The 19,393-nt window shown below is 34.4% G+C and overlaps 1 protein-coding gene across 1 annotated transcript in view; it reads left to right on the top strand.

The window, feature by feature from the left end:
- The first annotated feature begins 114 nt into the window (after nt 1–114).
- Nucleotides 115–19,393, top strand: part of LOC135194176 (uncharacterized) — an 89,135-nt gene continuing 69,856 nt past the window's right edge. The window contains exons 1-2 of the mRNA XM_064219190.1: nt 115–144; nt 201–1,973. Of these exons, the coding sequence (XP_064075260.1) occupies nt 115–144; nt 201–1,973 (1,803 nt within the window). The remainder of the gene's footprint in view (nt 145–200; nt 1,974–19,393) is intronic.

The raw sequence follows: 19,393 nt of genomic DNA, 5'->3' as shown, positions 1-19,393 counted from the left end.
GGATAAAACCACGACCGGACATTCATGGTTCCGCGAGCATTCTGAGAAATGCGAGTGTAAAGTTGTTGCGTAAAACTATACGAAACACCCGATTTGAAATCGATAAACGTCGGAATGAGTTGTATCGTTTACATCTTGAGTGCAGTGCGTCATTGACAACGGAAGATTTTGATTTTTGTGACCGTATCACTTACCAACAGGCTCAACGTTTTCGTGAGTCGAGTGCGTTCAAGAAAGAGAGAAAATTCGAGCGACTAGTAAAACGGCAAAAACCAACTGGCTTTAACTCTAAAAACTCGAATGATACTCGTACAGTGATAAATTTGTCGAAGAAAGAGTTGAAGCAAGGCGCTCGGGAGGTACTCGAAAAAGGTTTGAACTTTGCCCCTACTCCAAAATGCATTCCTTATGAAGACGTGATTGGTAGTGTTGAGGAAGTGATTCAGCGTAATAATATACCTACTTTTGAGGCAGACATATTAAGACAAGATGCCGCCCTTATATTACGTCAATCAAAACCACCTAAACCTAATATTACGTCGGATCAATTGTCCGCTTTACGAGAACTACAGAAGGATGAAGACCTAATAGTCCTTAGAGCGGATAAAGGGAATGCTACTGTGGTTATGGATGTCACAGACTATGACAAGAAAATACGACATCTACTGAGTGACGTAAATACTTACCGAAAAGTCACCTATGACCCTACGGCAAGAACAAACCGGGCTACGACCACTTTAATCAAGACCTATAGGGATGCTATTGGACATGAGACAACAAAATATTTACTCCGGCCGAGAAACATACAACCACCTAAATTATACGGACTACCCAAAATACATAAGCCAAATATCCCGCTGAGGCCGATAGTAAGTCAGATTGACTCGCCCACCTACGAATTGGCAAAACATGTATCTAAAGTACTACAACCGTTAGCAGGCCAGACAAAATCTCATGTCAAGGACTCCAGACGATTTGTTGACATCTTGCGTTCGACTACGGTTGACCCTGACGACTTGATGGTCAGTTTTGACGTCGAGTCATTATTCACGAATGTGCCAGTCTCTGAATGTATGGATGTTATAAAGGTGAAATTACAGTTAAATAACATACCGGCTGAATATATAAAATTGCTACACCATTGCCTAGAAACCAGTTACTTTGTTTACCAAGGCGAGTACTACCTGCAGATAGATGGTGTGGCAATGGGGAGTCCAGTCGCTCCTCTAGTCGCCAACATCTGGATGGAACATTTCGAGGAGATAGCCATGTCAACGGCAAAGGCTGTAACTACTATTAAACTGTGGAAGAGGTATGTAGATGACGTATTTGCCATCATAAAGGGGGACAGTGATAGTGCAACGAATTTCTTAAATCATTTGAACAGCATCCACAGAAAAATTAAATTCAACTGTGAAATGGAGAAGAACAGAAAAATGGCATTCCTTGATGTTGAAATTGGAGTACGTATGGACGGCTCTGTGAGCCATACTGTCTACAGGAAAACAACGCATACCGACCGATATCTTCATGCTAACTCACACCACCATCCTCGACACTTAAACGCTGTAGTAGCATCTTTGACCAATCGCGCATATGACCTTTGTGATGAAGACCACCTACAATCTGAGCTAGCACACGTTGAAAAGGTCCTACAGCGGAATGGATATAAAGTGGGAAACACAGCTACACGGGATCATAAGTTACTGCGACAGTACAGGGTTGAAAGACAACCAGCATTTATGCCATATGTTAAAGGAGTGACAGATAAGATAGCTAGAGTCCTGGGCAAATATGCGGTGAAGACTATCTTCACTCCTTTCAAGAAGATAGGGCAAATGTTGCGTTCACCTAAAGATAGCTTTCCCCTGGAAAAACCCGGAGTTTACAAAATCGACTGTAGTTGTGGTAAATCCTATGTTGGACAGACGAAACGTACGGTATCTTGTCGTATCAACGAACATATCAAGGCGGTAAAAAACAATGATACCAAGAAATCAGCCATCGCGGAACATCTTCTGGAAGCCGGACCGAACCATTGGATCGAGTTTCATAATGCTCAGATACTCGCGACAGAACGCCATTACATACCCCGACTGGTACGAGAAGCCATTGAAATTACTAAATATAGTAATTTCAATAGGGAAGATGGGTTTCAACTGTCAAAAGTATGGAATCCAGTGATAAAATTATGCAAACCCTTGAATAACAATATAAAAAATTCGCGAATCGATACGGTGAGTTTCGTTTGTAAAACACGGGATCGAGTTTCGAGTGTAAATAAAACAAATAGTAGGGGTGAAAGTGACAGTGGTAGTGGTAACCAGTGTTTACGCAGCAAACGTACGAGAAAGGAGGTAGTCCGATATGGACACTTCTAATGCCGTCAACATCTACCCGCAAACGTCAGTCTCGTGAACAAGACATTCGTAGATAATGTCGAAATATCGAGCTCCACCAAATAAAAATAAAAAACATGGTAAATATCCCGTTTTAGATTATGTTGGTTTTATTCTAAATAATTCGCTGTTCCTTACACAGCTCCTCAAATTACTTATTAAAAACGCTCACATATATGTAAATTTGCAGAAACAGATAGTATGGGAAATAATTGTTTGCAATTTTTTTTACATAATTGGTCTAATCGCCTAAGCTTCCAAGCATTTATAGAACTTCTCTTAATTTGGATATAATACCGTTAGAATGGAAAATAATTCATTTTTACAATTTTGGTGTATCAACGAAATCCCCTAAACTTGCAAGTAGTCATAAACCTTCCCTTAATTTGGTTATGTATTATAACGTTGGAATGGAAAATAATTCAATTTCTAGATCACTTCTTAAATCAGATACAGAAAAAGCGTGGACACACTCCGATTAAACTATAATAGAAAATTTCCATGAGATTTTGCTTCAAAGCTAGATCTTTCTGTATGTACACGAAAATCGACGATTATTATTGACATTTTATTTTAGGAATTACAGTCAAGGAGTGCCAATCAAAAGTTCCTCATTTCTCCCAGTTTTAAGGGGAGTTCCCGAGAATCGTAGCTGCGACCAATGATATATTTATTGTATTTCTTAATTATGTTGCTACTTGCCTTCACTATTTTTAGGTCTTCCTCTTTCTTAATTATGTAACTAAGAATTGCTGTTAATAGATCTTTCTGAGTAGGCACCACCTACTCATCACGTATTCTACCACCAAACAGTGATTCTTACTATTGCTGTGTTTCGGTTTGAAGAGTAAGTCAGTTTAACTACAGGCTCAAGAATATGTGCATTGTTACTACATTTAGTTTCTAATTTGGTGGCGTATTAAAGATGTAATGATTAATAAATATTTCATTGGTGGTGACCACTAACCATTTGTCAGTTTATCAAACTATTTTAAATCAAAAAGTTTTTTTATTTTTATGATATTGGTAGGTGGACGAGCAAATGGGCCACCTGATGGTAAGTGGTCACCGCCCATAGATAATGGCGCTGTATGAAATATTAACCATCCCTTACATCACCAATGCGCCACCAACCTTGGGAACTAAAATGTTATTTCCCTTGTGCCTGTAGTTACACTGGCTCACTCAGCCTTCAAACCGGAACACAACAATACTGAGTACTACTGCTTGGCGGTAGAATATTTGACGAGTGGGTGGTACCTACCCAGATGGGCTTGCACAAAGCCCTACCACCAATTAAAAAGTATAAATTAAAACGTCTTCAACAACGGTTATGTTGTTAATTCTAAAACGATCCGTCTTGACTATTCCTCCACGTATTTAAATTCACTAGTAAGTTTATGCGAAAGACAAATTAAAACATTTTTTCTCATTATTTAACTAATCACCAATAAGTTAGGAGTCGTTTTATATATAGCTGCGCTTCGCAATTCGCTCGCTTTCAATTTAGAGAAGACTAAACTTTTGTGTAGCGTTTCGTGTGCTTACTGTTTATATAAGACAAATTTATCCTTAAATAATAAATAAACGAATACTGTTTGATGAGAGATCAAATATTATTTATACAAATTATAACATAACTTAGTTGACTCTGCTTTGGACAGAGTAAATCTCGCATGCCATGAGTTAGATGCCCGTAAACTCGTAGTAAAACTCTCTCCGCGTTACCAACTGTGCCAACTAAATATGCTGCTTATAAACACAACATAACGTACATCGTGCTCGGAAAGTTATTTATTTTGTAACATTGGCACTACTTATCTCTCTTTAGAGAATTTATGGAAGGTTGTTTTTTAAGACATTAATTCATTTAGAATTAACCCATTTAGTTCTTTTTTTTTTGTTACTTTATCATGTTGGTTTTTTTTTTCAAGAAATTATGGAACCTTCTTCGATTAGTGATTTATTTATATTAATATTATAAATGCGAATGTAAGTCAGTCAATAAGTCTGTCACGCTTTAACGGTTAAACTACTGAACCGAATCTGATGATATTTAGTATGAAGCAAGCTTGAACTTCAATGAAGGACATTGGCTTATTGTATCTAAAACTTAAGAGAACTTAACACGCGAGCGAATCCGCGGGCTAAAACTAGTATTTTATGCTATGAGGCTGTATGTGTATAATGTTGAATTTGCGTAGAAGCAGATAGAAGACGAGGGATATAAATAATATAGAAATCTGTCAGTTACATATATACGTCTAACTGTTAATAATGTTATTTCTATTACAAATAAATAGGTATAAAGGCTGTTTTTTTTTTTAATAAACTAACATTCAACCACTTATTTGAAATATTATTATTATATACCTTCTATTTCATGATGGGGCGCCGAAACTTAGCTAATACACGTCCACTAAATGTGGCAATGAAGAGGACATAGTGATGTCATCAATCGAGTTAAATGGCAAGGGACGTGTGTAGACAGCCGATAGAGTGTTACTTTAGATGCGTGGCCGCAGCGTAAGCGTTTAAATTACGTATTTTTTGTACATATATTTTTTATTGGATAAAACGTTGCCACCGTAATATTACATTTAATTAAATTTAATGTTGTTCAAGATTTTTGACACGTTTTAGTAAAATGTCGCGTTTTAAAACACACTTTCCTTTGCGTTTTCTGACGTTTTCTTTTTAATTCGATATAATTTTATAGTGATCTTTATGTAACAGAATGTTTACCTACGTATCGATGCTTTTTTTTATTAGTAGCCTGAAGTTCCTAAGCAGTATCTCGGCCAAAATTCACAAGCAACTGTACTGAAAACTCTGCACAGCACAACTTGGTACCTGTAATTTACTTTAGGTGATAAAATATAGAGGACGCCGTATTATTGATATACGAGTACATATTGATATTTTTGATGACAACGCCGTGATAGTCATTAATCCATCCCATTTCAAAAACACATCAAGATAAATAAATTTGAATGTACAGCCAACTCAAATACATTTTTCATTAGTGCAATAATAAAACGCATCCCTTTTAAGGATAAATATATTATCGCTGTAACTATGACCGCACAGTGTAACCTATATATGCGCCCACAAGCTAGACGTGCTGAATATGAATACGAGAGCAATGAGCTGAAGAATTCAACATGTGACCACTCCCATATATACATAAGATGCAATCTTGGGATGCTGGATTTGAACCTAGCCATATGACGGTTGAATTACCGTTTATTATACTGCGAAAAATTTGCTTTTATTTGATATCGACAAATATGTCACATATATTTGAATAGAAAACGCTCTTACACAATTAAAACAACATTAACAGCCTGTAAATTTCCCACTGCTGAGCTAAGGCCTCCTCTCGCTTTGAGGAGAAGGTTTGGAGCATATTCCACCTCGCTGCTCTAATGCGGGTTGGTGGATACGCATGTGGCAGAATTTCGTTGAAATGAGACACATGCAGGTTTCCTCACGATGTTTTCCTTCACGAGATGAATTATAAACACAAATTAATCACATCAAAATTCAGTAGTGCTCGCCTGGGTTTGAACCCGCAATCATCGGTTAAGATGCACGCGTTCTGACCACTGGGCGATCTCGGCTCTCGGGCCATCTCGGTTCTCACACACAATAAAAACTTTATTTTAGATATAAACTAATCGTGAACTTCTTTGTTGGTTTATAAGCTAGTTCTAATAAAATAAGTTATTGCAATATTCTTTCAAGAAATTCTCTTTAACAGTCCCAAGTTTGGAAGCACGTAAAGTCGTTCGTCATGCGCCTGAACTCTGTGCATGTGTGCGCATTTTTATTTGCACACACACTTACTCGTAAGTACTATTATATTACTTGCGCAGTAAAATAGCTATTCTCCTTTGAAAACGACCACCTCGACTTAAATCTGACATAATTTCTCACTCATTTTGATGCGTATGTATGTAATTCAAAATTAATTAAACTTTACTTATGTGTGCGTAAATATATTAAATATTAGTACTGAGTATGTTGGGGCTGGTCTTTGAATAGCGGTAGTGTTTAGTAATAATATATAGGGTCTCGATAGAGAAAATATACCTAACGTTGCTAATCCGATGTATTAGAGCGCTTAGACGTCCTAAGGACGCTCTAAGCGCTCTCTCTATGCCGTTAAGTTACGCAGACACCGACCTTGCTGGTTGGGTTGAGGTCACTCTTTCATTACCACCCGTCCGCAATAGGGTAAGATGGAGTTCATAGCACACTATGACCTCCCTATAGGCATCGACGGCGTCCTAAGCCGATGTCCGGCCTCATAGGAGGTGCCCATAAGATGCACGTACTCTGAGCCCTTCAGTAGGCTACCAATATCCGGCAGAGTTTTCTATGACTCGCCCGACCATCCGGTGACGCTGTATAAGCCACTATGGGTAACAGCTACTGACAATTCGAATAATATATATACAGGGTTATTGGTAATTCGACGTATTCCCGTTAGGAGGTGATAGGGGTGACTATTTGCGATAATTTATCATTTTAATCCTGTCTTATCATTTTAATCCTGTGCACGTGGGAAGTCACTTCGAGCAAGAACTAGGGTAAATTACAAAATATCTTAATTGTAACTTAGCTACTGAACTGTTCATGTATCTAAATTTAATTTTAAATTTGTATTAAGTAAGTAAGTTAAGTAAATAAGTAAGATTTTTTACATTGGTTATTATTTTAAATCAATTTTGTGGGAATTTTAAAGAGCGACCTTTAGTACGAATTCGGTCATATTCGAATACGAATTTCCGCCAGCGTCCTTTCTGATCATATTATTGATTATTGTTGCTTTGAAATAAATTCCTAGTTTTTATACATTTTCGGAAAGCTAATTAAACGATTATGTTTTTAAAATAATCTGCAGAACAAGTTTCGTAATGTTTTTTTTTTGTTTTTCAGGCATATTTGAGGGAAAAAAATAAAAAATATATTGAAATAATATTGTTTTCCGTCTCGCATTTTTAAATTTGGACCGATAATTATTGTTTAAATATTGAAAAATATCCAGTGTTTAATCATTTTTATAAATCAGAAGAAAAAGTAATTTTAATCGAAACTATTTTTTTAATAAATTTTTGAAGTTACAATTTTGACTTATTTTGAAAAAATCTAAAAAACGTGATAACTCAAAAATGGTTCACTATTGCATCATGCATATGGGGTTAAAATTATCGCAAATAGTTACCCCTATCACCTCCTAACGGAAATACGTCGAATTACCAATAACCCTGTGTATATAGATTCATATATATAATGTTGGCATTTTTGGAACTTTGTATTCTATTGCAATTACCACGTCGTGGCAATTTTTATCAACCGGAAGTAGGGAAGTGGTTTTTTGGATCGTGAGAGTATCTATGTATTTTTTACTGTCGAAGGTTTTAAATAATATTTATGACTAAAATTATATTTTATTACGTATGAAAACTTTGGATGAATTGTTAGCCTTCCATGTGAGTCTTCTTGTAATTGATCACGATTTTAGAAGTTCTGCTTTATACAAACTTATAGAACAACCTAGAATTAATTTCTGTCGATGTTTATCTATGTACGTGTATATATAGTAAGTATGTGCATTTATCTCCATAAACGTTCAATTGACTCACAAAATTTTGAATCATAAATTATAATATGTTTAGGAGTTCGAAGTTTCAGAAATGATTAAAAAAAAACAATTATCCTACACTTCAATAAATCATTTCATAACAAAACAAAAACACAAACTCGTTTTCCCATATAATTACATAACCTTAGTACCAAAATAAAACATCAATCAGCTATACAAACAAAAATACTTTTATCAACTCAAGTTAAAATTGCAACCAATCACAAATCGTGTCGACGGCTACCGTTCTGTACCAAGCCAACGAGCAGAGCTTAGCCGGGCGTACGCCGCCTTATAAATACTTTTTTAATAATAGAAATGGGTTTCCTATATATATAATATAATAATTGACTTTAAACTTTCCAAACATCCGTCACACTAATTTTATGAATAACTAATACAGTTCTTTATTGAGTAAAGTTTATTAAAAATAATCCATAAAAAACACATAAAAATCCTACTTTAGTTGATGGTAGGGCTTTGTGCAAGCCCATCTGGGCTGGTACCACCCACTCATTAGATATTCTTCCGCCAACCAACAGTACTCAGTATTGTTGTGTTCCGGTTTGAAGGGTGAGTGAGCCAGTGTAACTATAGGCACAAGGGGCGTAACATCTTAGTTCCCAAGGTTGGTAGCGCTTTGGCGGTGTAAGGAATGGTTAATATTTCTTACCGCGCCATTATCTTTTGGCGGTGGTGACCACTTACCATCAGGTGGTTCATATGCTCGTCCACCAAGAAACGTCATAAAAACCCCATTTAATGGAAGAGGAGAAGACGAGTAGATCAGGCTACCAAAAAATTGGTACGAAAATTTCAAGAAATTGTTTTTCGTGCCAAATAAATAATTATATAACTTTATTATTATACAATTGTTTTTTATAATACATAAAATAAATTAACTGAAATGTTATAAATGTTCCAAGAAGTAATGTTTCGTCTGAAAATTAAAACAAGTCTCATTACGAATGATATATGGCCAGTCGTCACGTAATTGTACAATCACTTAAAATTTCTGACGATATAGTCCAGGGAAAACGAATGAATGGGTTCTTTATACGAACGCTTTTACAAAAATGACCTTTTTTCTTAAAATCACATAAAGATGCCATTACGCTGAATCTCGTCCTCACAAAAGACCTTTTATGGGTTGTCCATGCAATAGTGGTATTACTAATGGCGTATAAGGAAATTGTTTAACACTTAGGGCAATTTACAGTTGAGAATTTTTCAGACAATTTTATGTTACAGTATAAAAGATCTTTAGTTGATCAGAATATTTTATGTACACACTTTCATACATTTTATTTTTATTTCATCATATAATGAATCTTTTGTTTCCTAATCGTCATCCTCATTATCCTCCTGCCCTTATCCCAATTTACTTGGGGCATGTCTTCTTCTTCCATACTTCTCTATCTGACATCATCTAACAAGTAACATTCTTTCCAGCCACATCATCTTTCACACAATCCATCCATCTTTTAATTGGTCGACCCCTTCCTCTATATCCATCCACATTCATGTCTGACCTTCCTCACAATATGTTCCTCATTCCTCCGCATAACATGACCATACCATGATAGCCGCCTTCCACATAAATAAATATGCTCATTTGCCAGCCATTTTTATATATCCACTATAGTATATTACAAAGACTTTGCCTACAAAAAAACCTAATAGAAAAAAGGTCTCAGGTCCAGATTTCAACTTGACTATTTAGAGATCTAGCGCAAGAACAACAAATTTACGAGTGTCAAAAAAAAATAAAGGCAATCAAATGCCGATCTGCTACTAAGAATTTCTTGGCAGGCATACCCAAAAACTTTTTAATGTCCCGTCTCGGGATTCAAACCTAGGAATACAATGACAATCTTCTAAGTTAGACAGTAAACCTATAATTTCAACGAATTTTACATATAAAAAACGGGAACGTATATAAAACAACTTTGTTGCGATAGAATTTTGAAATATTGTCAATTTGTCGACCTTCCAATACTCGTCAGACACAGGACGGGGTCAAATTAGATTCAAATCAGGCGAGACGACGCCGGCCTTATTATCTGAATCGAAACGATATTACCGTCTTCTACGAACAGGGAAATGATATCTTGTGGCTGCTTACAACATATGTACATACATATATTTTAAATGCAAAAATAATTGAATTGCTATTTACTTTACTTTAACATTTACAATATTAGTAGGTATAGTGACGCTTCTAGTTCTAGAAATTTCTAGAAAACAATATTCATGTATATTGTACTGCTGTTAATGTTAATAAATTTCTTTGTGGATTATATTTTTTAATTTTAAAATGTGTGCAATTATGGGTATAAAAATAATAAATGTAAAATAATCTTTGATCAGAATCAAATGATGGATCGATTCTAATCAATTCTTTGACATAAAAAGTAGCACAGCCATTCCAATCCCATTGCAGGAATAAGGCCTCTCCTCCACTCAAGTAGTCGATTTGGCATTAATTAACCAACGAAGTTACAATATGGTTTGATACACATTTGCTAAAATGTCTCTTGAACAGCTGGTATTAAATAAATAGTTTAGTTATCAACGTTACCATCAAATTCCACTGACCTGACGCAAATGATCAAATCATAACCCCGACATGACAGAACAATTCGTAATATCTTAATTTCTTTTAATAAAACATATCAAATTTTTAATCTAAAGTATGTTTGTGATATTAAAGTCAATGTTTATTCTGTGCGATAAAAAGCGTGGCATCTTAAAGAGGACGCGGGTTCGTCTGGGAGGTGGTTTTTGTCTTGACCACATTTCTCGAATATTCTCCAAAGTCCTGATCCCGTATACGAAATGCTTTATAAATTAAGGCTTTACCGTAGATATTTGTGGTGTCTTGTTTTGCTTTGTTCTGGCTTATCTATGATTGTAAATATTTTATCGGTTGTTTATTTTTCTTTTAATATACTTCTAATATAGTGTATGTCTAGTGTAAAGGTTAACGAACTTAAGTAACAATTTTATAGTACGACACAATTTAAACGTAGCATCGACTAATATTAAAAAAAAAACAATTAATCGTCAATATGGCGAATGTATTTGGTTATATGACATTACAAATAATTACGTTTGCGTAAAGATCATTTTCATTTAAAAATATCATTAAAGATGATTTTTTAATCGCACTTAATTCGTATGTGATCGATTTTTACGAATTTTGTCGATGTATATCTAAGTTGCGTCATACTATATGTTATGGAACAGTGAGGTTTCATACAACACTAAACATATATAATATATTTTGTGCACGGCGGCGAAAAACTGCGTGGACACCTGCGTGTGTCGTAAAACATATTGTAACATAAATTTCTTCAGATTCCCAGTGAACCAGCTTTTGACTGACTTACTTATAGAAGATTGGTATTTCTTAAAAAAACATACCCCTTACCCAGCAACAATACAAGTGAAGCAAATTTTGATTTGCTTCATTTGTTTTGTAGAGGAATAGGCAATTGGGCACCTAAGTGTAAGTAGCAGGTCACCGTTAATTTGAATTACAATATAAGATAAACATGTTTTTATTCGATTGACAAGTCTGAAGTAGGTACTTCAGAGTTGTGCACACAAGCTTATTTAAGCGTCAAAAATTGTTACGCGACAATTTTGATAAACACTCTTAACAAACGACAGTATGAACTATGCATAATAACAACATATTTAGCGATGTTATTTTATCAAGTTCATAAAAACAGCCTTGTATTTTTAAATTGAATTATTGTTCTGCAATTAAATATTTAAAAAAGGAACAAAAGAATGTAATCAATTTAAGAGAATGATTAGGAATGTACAACGAGATCGAGCAGGAGACTTATACATGACTAGGTAGCCTGTTATTATCTTTACTAATATTATAAATGCAAAGGCAACTCTGTCTGTCTGTTGCTCTTTCACGCCTTCTCCCACTGAACCGAATTTGATAAAATTAGGTATAAAACAAGCTTGAACCCCAAGGAAGGACATAGGCTACTTTTTATGCCCAACACCTTACGAATCTCTAGAACGAGAAGCCGAGGGCGAAACTAAGACATTTAATTCATAACTTTTTATATTATTTAATCGTATTTTTATTACGTTTGGGTTCTGGTTTGGATGAGTGAGCCAGTGTAACTACAGGCACAAGGGACATGACATCTTAGTTCCCGAAGTTGAAAGCGCATTGACGATGAAGGGAATGATTAATATTTCTTACATTAATAATATACGCCATTGTTTTTGGGGCCACTTACAATCAGGTGGCCCATTTGCTCGTCCGCCAATCTATATCATTAAATAAATAAATCTATTATATATACGAGTTAACAAAAGAATTTGTCGTTCCGATGTAAACAATCCGAAAATCTTAAAATAGGTCGAAGTCTTTCAAAACTGCATACCAAATTACTGCCAATAAAACATCTGACGCATCCGAATAAAAGAACGTCAAATAACTTCGTTATGAGCAATTTAAGTCGAACGATTTGGAATACTTTGTTAATAGATTACGAAACATTTAAAATTAACAAGATTTTTGCATTTGAAAAACGACAACATTTAAGAGATTTTAAAATGTTTAAACTAATTAAATCTTCAGATCGACCCAGCAGAATTTTTCTTGAAATTATTTAATCTATGGACGTTAACGACGAACTAACAAGCCAGACATTTTCAATTGCTTGTTAATTTACAATTGGCTTTAAGAATTTTTGAGATAAAGTCACGTTATGGGTTTTCACATGATCTATACAAGATCTATAAGGAAGGAGGGAAATAGACGATTAACGATGATGGTGTCCATTGATTGATTTCGACCAATGTCAAAAAAGACTAGCTAACTACGCAGAGCACATCATAGTACATGAGTTTGTAAGTAAACACAGGTGCACTCTATATTCCCTCACTCTCCTAACACACACTCTGTCCCACAGACAAGAATCCGACACATCCGAAGAGATTCCAAGTGCAGAAACAACGTTTACGTGCTTTCCGAAGCACGGGAGCGTACACACTTCCAACTTCCAGTATATGGGCTGGCTCGAAAACTGCAGCCTTATACCTTGTGCCACTGGACCAACGAAGAAGTCAACTTTCAAGTAAGGATTAACTACGGACTACTATGGACTACAAGTGCAAGAAAAGCTAATAATTTTAATAATAACATTGTAGTGTGTGTGTGTGCGTGTGTAAACTAAAGTTCACACTCTATTCCCACACTTTTACAATCCAATGGAATCGACGGCAATCGATCGGAGAAAGATTTAATGCATTGCAAAAGACAGGACTGTAACTTTTAAATAATTTTCAAGACGGGCTTATACAATGCAGATTTCTTACATAACATGTCTTAAATTGTATGACTTAACATCTTAAGAAATGTCTAATAAGTACAAGTAAACTTTTCATTTTTATCAGCGGCTTATTTAGATACGACTATTAACTTGCTTAAATCACATCGCTATATAATTTCAAAATTTCGCTTAAAACGTCAGTTAAACTTGAGTGTCGTTATTTTCATTTCAATGTTAACATAAATTATAAAAATTGTGATTAAAATTAATTTACTTTGCGGGATATTATCGTAGATTGTGTTATTTTATTATTGAGAGGTGCGCGTAACTGATCGATAATGTTGGTGGTCATGAGTTAAGTCATTATAGATATGGCAATCACCTTCCACTTTATTAGTTTCTCCTTATTCCTGTTATTTAGTATAGATTGCCTTTTTGGTCGAGTGGATAGCTTACAGGGCCGCAAGGGTCTCTTCTCAAGGGTTTGGCAGACTTCTACGACGGGGCACATGTCTGTTTATGCATCTGAGTCGCTTCCTTAAGAAAGCTTTTGATATTGATTGAATTCCCCGCCATTTTGCGGTACAAATATTGTTAGATGTACTTAAATTAAGAAAAAGGCGTATTTCTTTCTTCTAATTAGTCAGAACTAAACAGCCCGATTTCCTTGTAATGATTTCGTTTTATTTATTGAAAAAAGACTTTTTAGATGCAATAAGATTTATTAAATAATTAATTACACGAAACATTATTAATAAATGATATAATTGAAACAAATTTATCATTTAACCACAATTGAAATAAAAAGAAAACAAGAACCAATTAAACAATATTTAGAACGATATTGAAAAAACTATTTTAAAATGTTCAAATTCTATTTTAAAATGTTTTTAAATATTCGAATACATATATATTTTAATGTACTTAAAACTACATGTCTTTGTTTGTGTAGGCATAACATTCAACATATTTATCTAACAAACGCAGCGCTTCACTTGACATTTTTATTTTATCTCTTGAATGTATTTCACTCTGATAGAATAATAAACAGTGACGTAAGCACATATATAGTGTTCTTTGAGTGGCGATTTATCCATTAAATTATAGTCAGCAGTATTAGTATTTGTCACACTAGTAATGTCACAGTAAATACTAACAAACTTTGTTAAATAGTTTCCCGCAGAGACTAGATTCAATATTATCTCATTTCACGGCTCTATTACAAAGACATACGTTTATTAGTTATTAAGATGATAATTAATAGCAGCCATCAATTACAAAAGCATAAAGGTTTTATATAAAGAGGTTCAATAATTTAAGAAAAAGTTTATAAAAAATAAAAGAGCCAAAAATTTCAATGACAAGCTATTACAGAGTATTTCGCCTATAGCGATGATAAAACCAGTCAAAGTGTTTACATGAAGGATTGGTGCCAGAGAGATGCCCCTAATCTATAACCTATCTTCCAAAGCCATTTTGTCAATGTAATAAAATACACTGACCTCTAATTAATTGTTTAAAAACGAGAGAATGATGATGACTCAATACTCCTTTTCTCCATTAAATTAAGAAAATAATATGTTCGTCATTGCAAAGTTATGTCGATCAGAAAAGTTACGTCTGTAAAAAGATCAAGCTATCTTTTACAGGGTATAGTGACTTCAAATCTTCAAAATACCTTTACCAAAAATTTCATTTGCACTGTTTTCTTAATAATTCATATTTGCAAAACTTCTTTTGATAAAATCCTACGAATTTTTATAGAGAATATTTATTTATTCTTTCATAAACGATTTTATTTAAATAATTTCCTTATTTTCTCAAGGTTCGTGGCACATTTGCAATAGGAATTTGAATTTGAAATAAGGAATAGTTAAAATTCCTTACAACATGAATCTTTATAGGCATTGGTAACCAATAACCATCATGGTTGAACCGAACTGTCATAATAAAAAATTAAAAAATAAGATTTATTCAAGATACCCCAACCGACAGGGATAACAACTTTATATCTTCAAATCTATTTAATTGTCTTTTAAATTAATTACTATATACAATTATTTTTCATTTTGGTTTATTATTATTAATTTAATCCACAACACAAATCTACACATTATTACTATTGGCTCCATTCCACCCACGATCCCCCCACTTTGAGGAATGTCAGTCAAGTGTATGCAAAATGTTATGATGACCGGCTTAAAAGTTAAGAATTGATAGCGTAACAAAAAAGACTTCACTTTTGTTTTCATCAATCTGAAATATAAATAAAAAAATTACATAAATTTACCTTGTGTCTATATTCAACAATATAAATATTAAAAATACCGCATCCAAACTTCAGAGATCCGGTCATAGGAAGCGCTCCAGCCGCGGTTTCGTCCCGATTCGTCACATTTCCATTATTTATTACAGCCTGCAATATAAAATAACGTTCCTGCAAATTGTCTGATATAGGACAACTCTTCAATTAATAATTGAATTCCTTTCTTTAGGTACATAACCAAGCCGCATGATTGATTCGCTTTAAGTGACAGAATACCAGAGAATTAAAAAAAATCTATTCGAATGACCGAAGCAGAAATCAATTTTGACGACCTCGGTGATCGAATAGTGTGTTCACCGGTTTTCATGGGTACGCCACACCGAGGTCCCGGGTTCGATTCCCGGCCGATTCGAAGTAGAAAAAGTTCATTAGTTTTCTATGTTGTCTTGGGTCTGGGTGTTTGTGGTACCGTCGTTACTTCTGATTTTCCATAACACAAGTGCTTTGGCTAGTTACATTGGGATCAGAGTAATGTATGTGATGTCCAATATTAAAAAAAATTATAATTCACGTCCAAAGTTTTCTATGTATAAATGGAATATTCTACTCATTTTTTTTATAAAGAAACTAATTCCTGAATCACACTGACGTTTCATTCGGTGAAATGTATATAGTATAGTCTTATATAGTCGTTTGTCCTCACTGACTATCAAAGAACAGCCAAAAGTTCTAAGTCTAGAAATCTGAAATTAAGAACATAGATTTATTTTATATCGCAAACACACTTAGTGTGCGTCCTGAGTGACGGCGCAACACGCATTCGGAATCCACCGCGCTCGTGAGACTCGAAATGTGTGAACTTGTCCTGGCTGCGAACACGAATTGCATTACGCTGGCGGTTCCGCGTGCGCGGTGCGCTGACACTCATCACGCAAACTAAGAGTATATTTTTGGAACTGAAAGTTACGACATTTGCCCGTGCGTAGCTATAATTAAAAGTGCGTCCGCTTTCTGCTTATTAAAAACAAGATAATGCCCGCCAGCGCACCACCTACTGTTAAGGATATTGTTCCAGCAGCCTTCAGGCTGTTACAAACGGTATGTATAAAAAATTAAGTCGACCGGACGAACGATGTTAAAACGCGTATAATATAAAAAGGCAAGTATTTATTTATTGCACAATGTGCAAAGAACAGTTGACATCAGAATAGCAGAAAAAAATCTACGCAAAGGTTTTGGTTTGTATTTCACGAAATTGGTGATAGAAGTTTGGTAAGAGAACGGGTAAGAGCAGACAAAGTAAGAAAAGAAAGCCTACTGCATACAATTTATAATAAAATATTCTATAGGTATATTATTAGAGTAAGCCGATTTTTGTCCCAGTGTTTATAGAACAAGAGCTGCACATAAAAAATCGGTTATGGTCTAATTTTGAAGAGCTCCAGCCGTAGATGTGCTGAAAATTAAAGAGGATTATTTATGCTAATTTACTAAATCGTTATGATTTAACAAATAATTGTTTTGCAATTAACAATAAAATTAAAACAAAATCTGTCATAGATTTGAAAATTCTCGCTACGTTAGACACGCTACTGTTTATAAACTAGTTTCCAATAGTACACACCTATATTATATTTATAATTTATTTATTTAAGCGTAATATTGAACAAAAACAAGATGTGAACGTTAATAACTGCGGTAGTACAAAACTGTGGTGCAGTTATAAACGCCCGCCAACAAAGCGACATTGTTCTGTTATTTACACACACTTAAATTGCACATATTTGTTAAATATATTTATACAAAAAAAAAACACAATAGAATTATGAATAAACAGATTACAAAATCAAAGAAAAAAAGAACTATAAATAGTAACATCGATTTCGCCAAAACAATTGTAAGAATGAAGTCATATTACAAATTATATATTAATATCGCAATTCACTCGGTCATGGTTAGTGAAGCAACTATTTTTAACTTTGATTTCACTGTACTTGTTTAAGCCTTTACTTGTAACAAAAATAAATCTATCATAACAGAAGAATTTATAGAAATACATGGAGTACTGTATTATGTACGCGGTTTTCCAAAAACACGAGCACGTATTCAATTTTCATTTTTTAAATTAGTTATAACAGTCCCTAACGTCATAAATATATGCAAATATACCAACGGCAATTTAGGCAACCTAATTCAAAATGTGTCCCACGTCTCCGAGAGCATAGCTGGCGAGATTTAACGAATACCAAGATCCAACTTTGACGTTACCAAAAAAGTTGTCGCAATTAAAAGAAGTCCTGTCCTCTCGATGTATATTCATGGAAGGGTCCATTCGCAAACAAAAATATAACCCGTTTGGCAACTCCCGCCGAGCGAGTTGATACTCGCGTGTGACGTTGCCAATAAATAAAATTAAATAAAAAAAATAATTAGTCTTTTAAAACAACTCGCGTTATGTTGCCACAACACGACATACTGTTGTGGTGTTAAATTGCACTTTTCTTTAAATTTAATAGCCCATTGACATGAATCAGTTCGGTACACAATCCTCATGGAATTTACTGTTGGTGCTCATGTGATTAATTATATCGAAGGCTACTAATTAAATATCGCATCGGCTTTAAACGGATGCTGGATACCTTTCACCATAATTGACACTTCGCTTCGTATCTCGTTTTAGTATTTGCGAACTGTTTGTTTGTAATGACAAATATTCATTTCAAAATTTATCATTAATTTTTGATTTTAATGTTTTTTAAACATGGTCTAGACAATATTTGTTGCAACTTATATGGGATAGTTGTTTTTGAATTTTATTTTATTTTGTAAGATCGGTAAGAAAGGTACTATATGAGTGGGTCATCACATATTTTGACGACCTCCGTGGTCGAGAAGTGTGTACATCGGTTTTCATGGGTACGCCGCTCCGAGGTCCCGGGTTCGATTCCCGGCCGAGTCGATGTAGAAAAAGTTCATTAGTTTTCTATGTTGTCTTGGGTCTGGGTGTTTGTGATACCGTCGTTACTTCTGATTTTCTATAACACAAGTGCTTTAGCTACTTACATTGGGATCAGAGTAATGCATGTGATGTTGTCCAATATTTATTATTATTTATTATTATTATATTCTACCGCCAAACAACAGTGTTCAGTGTTGTTGTATTCGGGTTTGTGTGAGTGAGCCAGTATAACTACAGGCACAAGATACATAACATCATAGTTCCCAAGGTTTGAACATTGGTATTGTAAGGAATTACTATAATCTCTTACAGAGCTAATTTCTATGGGAGACCACATAACATCAGACGGCCTTGTTTCCTGACCGTCTAAGTAAGGTACCGAAAAAAATTATAATGATAAACACCCTGTTTTGCTGATTAATGTATGCTGCTGATAACTCAAAAAAAGACAGGCATTTCACTAATTTCTATATTTTTCACACTTAATAATTATTGAACTTAAGCTTTGCTAGAGACCAGAACTCTTCGAAACTTTATAACTTGTTTAGAATGTAGAGCTCAATAAATCCCGACTCTTGTTTAATAGATTTTATGAAATTCGATAAGATATTATAGCATCTCATTTTTTCAAAGCCAAATTTTTATAGTTTAATCGACGGAACTATTGTTAAAACTTATCAGGAACTGTTGAACTATGCGGGATGCCAATTGATAGGAAGTTTATTTATGAGATTCTAGTAGTAGAAAGGTTCATATGTTGTTTCTTTTATTAAAAATTTAAACTTTCGATGTTTAAATTAGTGTTTTTTT

This window comes from Vanessa tameamea, chromosome 26 (assembly GCF_037043105.1).
Source record: "Vanessa tameamea isolate UH-Manoa-2023 chromosome 26, ilVanTame1 primary haplotype, whole genome shotgun sequence".
In the NCBI taxonomy this organism is placed as follows: Eukaryota; Metazoa; Arthropoda; class Insecta; order Lepidoptera; family Nymphalidae; genus Vanessa; species Vanessa tameamea.
This window is presented reverse-complemented; position numbering and strand designations above follow the sequence as displayed.